The sequence below is a fragment of the Tribolium madens genome, unplaced genomic scaffold (genome assembly GCF_015345945.1).
Source record: "Tribolium madens isolate multiple individuals breed KSU strain unplaced genomic scaffold, Tmad_KSU_1.1 Scaffold_91;HRSCAF=231;Tcas5.2_LG7, whole genome shotgun sequence".
In the NCBI taxonomy this organism is placed as follows: domain Eukaryota; kingdom Metazoa; phylum Arthropoda; class Insecta; order Coleoptera; family Tenebrionidae; genus Tribolium; species Tribolium madens.
This window is the reverse complement of record NW_025401063.1, coordinates 17,949,440-17,961,645: the sequence shown is the minus strand read 5'-3', so window position 1 is coordinate 17,961,645 and position 12,206 is coordinate 17,949,440. Positions and strand designations below refer to the sequence as shown.

The window sequence follows — 12,206 nt, the reverse complement described above, 5'->3', positions numbered from 1 at the left end:
TTGGTCGCGGACACCCTTAATAGTCGACAAGGCCAAAATTGATAGATTTAAATGAAAGACAATAAAAGAGACGTGCTATTTCCTTAAGGAATGGAATTGTAGAATTGGCAAACCTTGAAAAGTGGGATAAAAGCAAAGCTCGAAGAGCTTCGTGTCGGTAATTGACGTCGAAGAGACGCAGACGCAGTGAAAACTTGTTCCAGAAATCTCTCACGCGAGCGCCACGTGGGCTGGAACGATTTTAGCAAATTCCCAAAATTTGCCCGATGAATATAAACCAGAGATTATTTCAATTTTCCGACTTCTAATTTTTAATTAAATTGCAGTCATTTTTATTACGTACTTGAAAAGTTGTAAAATAAATATATTACAAATTTATGTAAGATAATAATTATCAGCACGCAATGTTGTAAACTTCATTCAAAGTGCATTGAAGTAATTAAATCTTTCTGGTGATCAAGAATGACAATTTGAGTTCGCAATGTTGATTTTTTTGTTTAAATGGTACGACGAGAGTAACTTAAGGTTGTTGCCAAATTATACTCTTTATATTTCTCTGAGTCAAATCTACTCGTATTTGTATGTTGCATTAAATATTTAATAATGTTTTACTTATTTTAACTTTATTTGTATTTTTGTGGGTTATTATCTCGTGTTATCAAAATTAAAAAAAGAACGGTATGAAAAACGAACTAATTCGAGTAAAGTGAGCAATTTAGAAAAAGACATGGCGCGCATTATATGGAAATTTTATAACCACTTAAACTGAACGACCTTTATATCAATGGACACGTCTTGAAAGTCTGATATTATATCTTCAAATGTTTGCTTCCTTAATTGGAAACTTTTTTCTTTTATCTCGAAAACACGAATTTTTACTGAATTAGTAATTCCACAATTTGTTCAATAACTTGCACCATGCGTTCAATTTTATCAAAATTCCCTGTGGACGTTCTTCTGTTTATTTGGTGGAGAGTTTAAATTAAGTTGGTAACATTAATTAATGTATAGACAAAAGATGAGACTTGTACATTCTCATGGCTTCTGTTTCCATGTTTTTCAATATGTTGCCAATTTAATTTTAAAGTCACTTTGATCAGAAATTTAACTGAAAGCATGATATATTACATTAATAATGTACATTCATTAGAATCTTAATTTTGGTTTATATTATCCTAAAAACAGTTAAAGCACGATGTTCTTAGAAAAACCTAATATTTTAACTATCCAATTAAGTTAATTCTAGATTAAACTAGTAAAAACTAGCATTAAGAATAATGTTCTCAGTTGATTCCAGTTATGACTAATAGAGGAGCAGACAAACAGTCCTTCTTTTAAGAAATAATTTTAATGTTTGATATCAGTGACAATAAATGTGAATTTTTTTTTACAAATTGGACACAGTTTGACACTAATTTTACGGCTGGAGTACTTGGGCATTTTACAAAAAAACTTTAAAAGCCTTTATCTCAATTCATAAAAACATGGACAAACTGCATTTTGAAAGTCTGCTCCTCAATAGTATTAATAAGTTGAAGAATGTATAGTCGAGAACAAAATTTTTGATTTCAGAGCTGTATTTGGGTTAATTCGCCGATGTGAGCAAGGGGCAGGGGGCACAAAATTGAAGCTTATAACATTTTCAACGAGATGGTCTTTTATGGTTTTTTATCTAAAATACTTAATAGTTTCGGGATATTTGCTAGCAAATATCGCACTCTCGAAGAAAGTCAATTATGAATTAACGTAATTTACGATTCATGTAAAAATTGTAAGCATAATGATTGGGCAGTTTAAGGTCGGCCATTATAATAATATGAAAAACCAATCACATAGATTTTTCGATTCATTCAAAAAAATTATGCTGTGATGTGATTGGTTCGTTTGAGGTCGGCCATCATAATAACGTACGAAGCCAATCACTGTACACTTTAGATTCATTCAAAAATGTAGCGAAATTGGTTATTTCCGATCTGCATTCGGTCATTAAATAATTTTACGTTCTTTATTATGATTTGTGAGTAGGTTCTCTGACTGTGATTGTAAATATTGTACTTTAGATTTCGTTATTCTTTGACTGGGAAATAAAACCGTAATAAAAATGGTAATAACATTTTCGTGCAAAAAAACATAACCTCACTTTCTTTTAAGGGAGAAGGGAGGTTATTAATAAGATAGGTAAGTATTATACGGAAAAACCGAAAATATCGTCTTGTAGGAAATTTTATAACCTTTATTTTTTTTCGCAACACACTCCTCATCACGGAGGACCTGGGAGTTTTAATATGTTTATCTCTGAACTAAAACCAAGACAACTCTAAAGTCATAAATTCTATCCTCGACTATGTGTTCTATTACCATTTTTTAAGTTTTCATTTGGACTATTTGTAATTTTTAGTTTTAACTAAGATTGACAGACAGTTGTAATTTTAGTTAAAACTAGAAGTATCTAAAGAGGATAGCTAAAACTAGTTTTTCCTAGAATGATCGGGTTTTAGCGAAAGACACTTGGCTAATTAATTTATTTTGTTAAATTTTTAAAATGATGTCAAAAAATGAGCCAAATCTTATAGTTTTGTAGGTTTATTGCCACATGTTTTAGTTAAAACGTAATGTTTAAAACATGAGCAGCGATAAAACTCCTCACCCTGAATACCGACTGTCTGCACACAATGTTTTTTGGCTGGTTGTTTTAAGCTAAATTTTCATTAATCGATTTAAATTTTCCGCCTTCTCATATTTTTTCAAAATAAATCATCTTTTCGACTCATTTGACACAAAAACTCTTAAGCAGGAAATATTTGGAATGTGAGTTTAAAAACATTATAAAAAAAATAAATTGGGGTGAAGAAATTAAAGAGGTTTAAAGAGAAAATGAGAGATTTTTAACAACAAAAGTTTCATTTTCAAATTTCAAGTTCATATAAAAATCAAATAATACATATTTGAGTAAAAATCTTGTTCACTGATCTCCCTCTTTACGACGCCATATTGAATTTGATGTCTTAGTTAAAACCGCCATTTTTGTTCACATCCGTCATAAACAATGTTATGATTCATCAAATGATTGATTTTTGCTACTTAGGTAAAAAGTTCTTCCCCATAACGTTCCTCGGGAGTATTCTCTGGATCGCTGCATACTCGTACCTGATGGTCTGGTGGGCAAATGTGGTTGGCGACGCGGTGAAAATTCCTCCCGAAGTTATGGGCTTGACCTTTTTGGCTGCAGGGACTTCAATACCGGACCTCATCACCTCTGTCATCGTAGCGCGGAAGGGCTTCGGCGACATGGCCGTTTCCTCCTCCGTCGGCAGCAACATATTTGATGTTACCGTCGGGTAAGTACACAACATTTACCGACTTTTCGAACAATAGTGCGGCGGTTTTGATTAATTACATTCCCTCATCGGTCTGATTGTCTATTCGTGCGCTTTCCATTATTGATATCAGAGGCGCAAATCGAATAATATTATCGAGGGGCAGTTAAACATCCCCGAAAACTATCCCAACGCTTCAAGATTCGTATCGATTTAAGCCGTTTAATTAAAGGGTCACTTCTAACACAAAAAACGAATGTTTGCACACTCGCTCAAATTCTGACAAGGAAATAATGCGGATTTGCTCGAAGCTCGACGCGATCCTTTTATTACTATCAGAAAAGGTGAGATCGATAACAACAGGGTTGTCCTCAAACGCACCAATCTTAAGCTTTACCATTTTTAAAGCCACTTTTTGTCATTTGTGTAGATAAAAATGGTGGATGCGCCGGGTTAAAGTAGTCTCTTTTATTAGTTTAAAAACTTTATAAACGCCTTATTAAAACTCAAAGTATTTAATTGTTTTTTAAAAAGATTAAGACGGTATTATCATAACTTTTTAACTATTGTGAAATATACAGGGTGAGCCATTCTTATTTAAATGATATTAATTTTGTAGTTACAACTATTATTGTCAATTTCATAATCGAATTTGAAGGAGCATTAAAATGTTGTTTAGAATGTGCTGATTGCTATGGACTTGTTGAGAAAATTTTCACCAACATAAAATTATAAAGTATTAATTTGTGTATTAATTTTCAAATATAATTAAATACCTATTTATTTTCAAAAATTCAAAATTTACACAATACAATTATTCACAATAATACACTCCGCGCAAAATTGTCGCGTATTTATAAATTTTATGTTATCATTTTTGTTAACTACTTTTTTCAACAGAGGTGAGACAAATATGCTCACCTATTCATTTCATGTTTTTTAAAGATAAATCAAAACGAAATGTTGATAGAATTGTGTTTAATTAAAAAAATCATGGCAATGTAATTTTCTCTTTAGTCGTGATATTTCTATTAGTTTATCAACGCTGAGTAGTGTAAAATAGACTGTTGTTGCCATATTAGTCCAGTCGGTAGGGAGTTTTGCCCTACAAAAGCAAGGGTAGTAGTAATTTTTTAATATGTTCTTAAGGTCTAGGCCTTGACAAAAATCCAAGTTTTTGACCTTGGGGGAGGACCGCTCGAGCCGCCATCTTGGATGGAAGGTACAAAAAATAGGTTTTTCCAAAATAACTCCGCAACGGTTGATTCTACGGCAAAAGTGTTCAGATAAAAATTAAAAAAGACAAAATTCCTCACATTACATTTAACATATTTTTGTAAGTCTAATGTGTAACGAGTTACAGCGGCGGAAAGATGAATATCTTTCCCAGAAAAATAGCAAACCTCCCCATTTTCGACGGTGAATTTTGTAATAACAAATTACTCTTGTTTTTAATGTTTTTTGAGCACCACACTAATTATACAGCGATATCTATTTTAAATTACATTGATTTGGATTATATGCAAAATGAATATTTGTTATTAAGAGGTATATCAACAAAATTATAAGTTTTCTATGCATATCTGATGTTTTTTGATTAAAATAGGCCAATTAAAAATGCATATTTTGCATATTTTGGCAACTTTGTGCATATTCTAGGAAATATTGCAAATCACAAATTTCTAATTAAAAATTTCAGTTCAAGTAAAAAATTAGACAGTTTAAAAAAAAAGATCCGATTACAAAATATGTTAAAGAGAAAAATTGTTTAAACTTTTGAGATTACCATACTATTAATATTTTTTTCTTAAATAAAACGGTTATTTATTTATTGTTTTTACAAAGATATGTTCATGCATTTTATAAATGTACAAAAATATTTATTAAAAATGTTACAATTTATGTTAAAAAAAATATAAACTTTATCAGTTGTTAAAACTTTCTTCCACCGGCCAAGGGGTGGTACGTTTAAACAATTAATTAAAATAAAAAATATCTTCTTTACAACCTTTAAACATTCATCAATTTATTAAAAAAAACGAGTTGTTTATTAAAAAAAATTCTTTAATACTTGTAAGACAAAAAGTCAAAACAAGAAGTGTTAAGTTAACAAAAAAAAAAAAAAAATAGCACAGCAACAATTCTTGTAACAAGCTCGTTGTCTTAAAAAAAATGTGGTAGATTTCCATTTAAAAAATATGTTAGTATGTTTATCTCGTATGTATAAACAATTAATTGATATTCAATTTTTTTTTTTTGGAATAGCAATTCTATAGCCATTGTACACATATAATTTTATTACCTATAATATTAAAAAGTTAGGTACTACTACCCCACCTTTTGTAGGGCAAAGGCCTTTTTTGGCTCCTACTGACTGCACTATATTCGATTTAAATGGAAGCTATTTGACGATTTTGAAAAAATCTTTTCGCGAAAGAACTTGCGGTGGTCGAGGTCTTCTCCGAAGAAAGCGAACCTCAACAATCCATTGCTCAATGATTAAGAGTAACTCATCTACCATTTCAAACGTTCTAAATCGATTTAGAAAGACAGGTGTCAATAAGAGAATGTCGCATCAGGGTAGAAAACAGGTCACAACCACAATTCACTTCAGATTTTGTCGCATAAGAGCATTGAGATAACGATTAGTAACAATTTCTAGCTTGAGTTAAGAGTTTTTACAATTGTATGATATTCAAATTTGACAGAAGAAGATTAACAAAGCATATTATGTCCGGTGCAACATTGTGAATACGGTTAGCTTTAGTGGAGGCCCGTACAGAATTGGTTGTTGTAATAATGAACCCTTAAGTGCCTATAGTTTTGATCAATTTTTATTTCATTTTCTTTAAAGTAAACTCTATCTGAAGCGACACGCATATGCCAACGTTAAACTCAATCATCAAAACTCTTCTCATAAACAGAAGAATGTATGGCTTTCAGTTCTTTCTGCGAATTTTGTTTTATGTCTTTTATGGACTTAAAACGCCTTTCTTGCAAGGCAATTTAAGATTAGGAAGTAGGAAAACGTGTCATGTTAGCTGAATACGGTGCTGGATTGATGACATTTGTTGAGTTTTTATCCAAAAATTTTTGCAGGATTGTCGCTGTGTGAGCAGCTGCACTGTCATGGTGCAAAATCCCAGAGTAGTCTTTCCACAAATCTGATCTTTTCCAGAGAATATTTTTTACAAACACAAACTTCACAACGGCTAAATAATATTACTTTACTTTTAAACCTAAGTGATGATTTACAGTCATCATTTCTTTGATTTTCTCTACATTTTTCACCGTCTTTGCTGTTGACGATCGTCCAGAACGAGGAAAGTCGGTAACCTCTTTCCGGCTCAATTGAAATGTTTTGTTCCACTCATATGTTTGTGTTTTTGACATACATTAGTTCCCAAAATTTTCAGAGATTCACTACACGAATTTTCGTTGGCAACACAAAATTTCAAGCAAATTCTCTGATCGGTAGTGGAATCTATGACAAAAATCGCAAATCTGATTTAAGCACAAGTCATGGTAAAAACAATTTCAAACAAACTACTTGACCTGTAGCGGTAAAATTTGGCTTGGTAAGATATATACCAGACAAGAATTATGAAGATATTTTCTACGTAAATTCTTTAAATCGAGAATTCCCGATACTTTTTTTACAGAGGTATGCACCATATATCAGCGACAATTTCTTGTTTATCCATAAGTCACACAGCACAAGTAGTGTGTCGATACCTTCACGACGTTGGTATTAAATTAACAATATAGACTGGCCAGCTCAAAATACTGATTTAAACCCCTATAGAGCACTTATGGGACTAGATGAAAAGATAAATTAAAGCTTGCAATTTGCGTCAATAAATCTATACAATCGTAAAAAAGGCTTGTTGAGATTTGGGGTGATTTTGATCAAAATTGCATAAGACAATTAATACCGAGTAGGGATAGGTGATGTCAAGCAGTAATTACCGAAAGAAGAATAAAGACGCATTATTAGACACTTTTGTCTTCTAATTTTTGAAAAAATGTTATGTGAATTTTTAAAACATTTCTTTATTTTGCGTTGCTTTACGTTGACAATAAAAACATACAGGCTGTTCCAATGAAAACGAGCCACCCCGAATATCTCAGAAACGAAAAAGACTTTGCAAAAACGCCGAAACAGGTCGATTTTGCCTTTGAGAGGGACATTTTTGACGTAATTTTTAAATCACACCCACGCACCCCAATTTTAAAAATTTAAATAGCACAACCCTACTTGAGGCACATCAAATGAAAGCTATTTTAACAAGATTTTCAAAACTTTTTACCAAAATTGAATCAGACCATCCATTCATGAGATACAGGGGGTTCTAATAAAAACGCACCAGAAAGAAAAACGAAACAGCTTAATTTTGTTTTTAAAAAAGACATTTTTTTACACAATTTTAAAAACACCCCCACTAACCCTTTAACTTTTCCCACCCCAATTTCTAAATTTCAAATGACACCGACTCACTTGCGACAGATCAAATAAAAGTGTTTTTAAAATGTTCTTTGAACCTCTTTTCTAAAGTTGAATGGGATTATCTATTCATAAGATATTCGCATAAAATTTCCAATTAGTAATTACTTCTAATAAAAACTATTAAAATAAATTGCAAGAAAGATACTAATATTGACTATTATTGAAGCTGTAACAAACTTATTTTTACTTCAAAATTGTCAAAATAATCGGACTAAAGGACAGGGGGTATGTAATAATAATGTAAGTATCTAAAAAATAGCAATATGGTTCTTAAGTTCCTTTCTACATACTGACTGCTGAAAGATTAGTTTTTTGCCGTTATTTTATGAATGTATAAAAAATCATTTCATTTTCGAAAAAAACTTTTAAAGAGCAGTGGTTGGTGCTATTTGACATTTTAGAGTTAAGTGGCAAAGAGGTTAAAGAGTTAGTGAAGGTGCTTTTAAAATTGCCTCAAAAATGTCCCTTTAAAAAAAAAATTAACCTGTTTCGGGTTTTTTTTGCAATTTTTTTTCCAAGATGATTCGTTTCTATTAGAATAGCCAGTATCTCATGAATGGATAGTCTGATTCAATTTTGGTAAAAAGTTTTGAAAACCTTGCTAAAATAGCTTTCATTTGATGTGTCACAAGTAGGGTAGTGCCATTTAAATTTTTAAAGTTGGGGTGCGTTGGGGTTACTGAGGGTGCTTTAAAAATTACGTCAAAAAATGTCCCCCTCGGAAACAAAATCGACCTGTTTCAGCGTTTTTGCAATGTCTTTTTAGTTTCTAAGATATTCGGGGCGGCTCCTTTTCATTGAAACACCCTGTATATTGACTAACTCCCTGCAGATATTAGTCTTTATAATATTAAAATTTAAACAAATACAAATTTGGTTTTAAACGGTTTTGAAAAATATGCGACAATTTTGGCGCGGAGCGTAATTATTCAAAAAGTGAATTATCATACGATAAAATAAAGAATATAGGGTATTTCATTTGAAAAAAACATAGTTAATTGTTTGGAAATTATAGGCCGTTCTCTGTATATAAAAATTATATCAAATGTTAGAGCTTTTCTTTACCAATGTGCAAAATTTTACTTTTAACAAAATTTCTAGAAGAATTAAGTATTTTTAACAACTACCTCAAAAGATAAAAATTTCATTCGTACTTTCATTTTCACCCTGTAGAAGGGCTATCTAGAGGCCCCCATCAGCATCACTGATTGAAAATATTCTCATTTATTAGAGGTCGAAGTGATTTCCGGTAACCGCGTGTAAAAATCGAAACTACAAGCACTACCAATTATTCCTCAATTTAAAAGCATTGATTGAAAATTTAATTTTTCGCTGTTGGGCAGCGCACAACGCTTAAAATAGTCGTTAATGGCGTGATCACATGACACGATATAACAGCGGTCGTTAAATCGTTGTTTATAATTCATTTTTCGGCGTTTCAAGTTTTATTTAATAAAATTTCGGCCAATTAAAAACTACTATCTGCCTAATTAAGAACAAAGCATTTCGATCATTTTATTAATTAACACGGAGAGCTGGGTCTATTTGAAGGATCCTGACGGGGCATTAATGACGCTCAGGGGCCGGTTTTATTAATTAAACCTCATATTTGACAGGTCTCTTCCTTTTAACATCACTTGACGAAACAATGCACCGTCATAATCATATGACGTAATTTCGAATTTAAACGATTTCTTTGTCCATTTGGGATTTTCAGTGACAAAATTTCATTGTTACAGCAACTCATTTGTATCAAAAGAAAAAAATTAATATTACATATTGTTTGAAATACATACTTACATTTTTTATTTAATATACAGGATGTTCCGTCTAAACCCCACATTAAAAGTATTGGGAGTTCGAATAATCATATTTATTTGAAAATTGATACATATCCATAATCCATAAGTTCTCATAAATGAAAATATTTTCAAGATGGCGGCACTTCCGGTTCTACCGGAAGTCGGTCTCAAATTTCTTATTTTTAATGGAAAGCTATATTTTTTACTGCGTTTTTGGATTAATCGGGTCATTTTAAGGGAGTTCTCATCAGCTTTCCCTATACTTAAATTTAACCGTTTTCGAAATATTTGTAGTTTTTCAAAAATTTATGGATCTGCACCTTCGACTTCAAAAATCGGTAACTCTGCTATTTTTTTAAATTTTGAATTCCTTTTTTTTGGCGTTTGAAAGAGAAACTTTAAATCTTTCTTCCGGTGTTTTCAAATTTTGAAAAAAAAATAACAAACCCTAAAATTTTAAGATTACTTTTGTAATAAGTCAAATACCCATAACTCAATTTTTCCAAATGAAATACCCCAATTTTTATTTTACTAAATGGAAGAGAATTTAATTCTGCATCGATCTGTATTAACATTCCCTATACCTAAATTTAATAATTTTTAAGTTATGGTGACTTTTTGTTAAGACTGCGGAAAATCATTCATTTTCGTATAGTTTGCTATGGAAATCAAAAATTTCAAAATTGTTTCTCAATAAACGTCGACAGTGACTTATTATTTGACAAATAGTGCCAAAATATGGAGAGTCAAAGCTACTCAAACTTAGATTTAATTAATTTATTTTGTATTTATGGAGAGTGCAACAAAATTATGATGTCGTTCATTAAACAAAAATAAATTTTTCTCATTTGTTAGCTTTAAATAATGATCGCATGATAGAACCTATCAATAATAATTAAGTTTGCATAACTTTGATTCTCCACATTTTGGCACTATTTGTCAAATAGTAATTTACTGTTGATGTTTGTTTAGAGAAAATTTTAACATTTTTTATTTCCATAGCAAACTGTGAAAACGGGTGAGGCTAGAAATAAATTTTCTGTAGTCTTAACAAAAAGTCACCACAACTTGAAAATTATTAAATTTAGGTATAGGAAATGTTAATACAGCTCAATACACAATTAAATTTTCTTCTATTTAGTAAAATAAAAATTGGGGTATTTCATTTGAAAAAAATTGAGTTATGAGTATTTGAATTATTACAAAAGTAACCTTAAAATTTTGGGATATGTTATGTTTTTCAAAATTTGAAAATACCAGAAAAAGGATCTAAGCTTTCTCTTTCAAACGCCAAAAAAACTAATTCAAAATCTTAAAAATGGCAGAGTTACCGATTTTTAAAATGGAAAGTGCAGATCCAAAATTTTTTGAAAAACCCCAAATATTTCAAAAACGGCTAAATTTAGGTAACGCAGTAGAAAATATAGCTTTCCATTTAAAATAAGAAAGTTGACACCGACTTCCGGTATAAGCGGAAGTGCCGCCATCTTGAAAATATTTTTATTTAGGAGGACTTAATGGATTATGGCTATGTGCCAATTTTCAAATAAATACGATTTTTCGAACTCCCAATACTTCTAATGTGGGGTTTAGACGGAACACCCTGTATAAAAGTTACCTCTGTAGCAGGTAGATGCAAATTAAAAATTAAAACGTCTAAAATTTGCCCGCGTTTGGTTACAAAGTGTTAAAGTGTTCTCGTAACTGTTGGATCGTGACGATAATTCGGTTTAAGCGATTCGCTCTTTATTGCTTTGTAATAATTCAGTTGCTATTTAAACTCATTACATTTGCATGACCTTTTGGAGCTTTGGAGTGCTTAATCGTGTTTCGCTTGTTGATAGTTTTTATTTGTACATTACTAACAAATCGTTTCAAGTAGTGAGGCGATTTTTTAGTGGAACGCAAACAAATCGCCGATAAAGTAGGAGATCGGTAAAGATGTTGGGGTTGTTCTCAAAGTAGGGCAAAGGGCAACACGAAAGGTGCGATTTCACTGATCGATACCGGTCACGAAAGAAACTTATTCAGCCATTTTACTAATCGGATCGGACATTGGACAGCGAATTTTCAAAAGTAACTCATTTTAAAGATGCTTTATTAGGTCACTGGGGTGAGGCAAGGGAAGTTTTAATCAGCGCTTTTCTTTTTTGTTGGACGAGAGCTCTCCTCGTATGCTTGCTTTTTAATAAAGCTGCGAAAGTAGGAAAGGTTAATTAGCGGGACTTCTCTGACTTTAATTTCACGCAAATGGCTAGATTACATATAACGACAATCGGGATACCTTTTTCTAAATTATTCAGGAGTAAATTGTACTCAGCACATTCATGGCAGTTTGTTTCCGAATTCCGGTTTGATTCAGATTCACACTATTGATGTAACAGTTTGATGGACACTAGACTCGGCTTTTGTTTTCTAGTCCACTGTATTTGTGCATTTTTCGAACTTGAAAACTTCACCATTTGTTCGTTTTATTCATCCTGTTTGAGTATTATGACTGGTAGTAAAGTTTTATAGATTTAAAGTAAAAAACAGGAGTTGGTCAATATGGCAGTTTAAAACCAAAACTAGTTTTGACGG

The 12,206-nt window shown here is 31.6% G+C and overlaps 1 protein-coding gene across 6 annotated transcripts in view; it reads left to right on the top strand.

The window, feature by feature from the left end:
• LOC123012174 (sodium/potassium/calcium exchanger Nckx30C) overlaps positions 1-12,206 on the top strand; it is an 80,103-nt gene that overhangs the window by 60,559 nt on the left and 7,338 nt on the right. For all 6 annotated transcript variants that reach the window (XM_044410018.1, XM_044410017.1, XM_044410016.1 and 3 more), the window contains one exon: positions 3,086-3,338. In XM_044410018.1, coding sequence (XP_044265953.1) covers positions 3,086-3,338 — 253 coding nt within the window. The remainder of the gene's footprint in view (positions 1-3,085; positions 3,339-12,206) is intronic.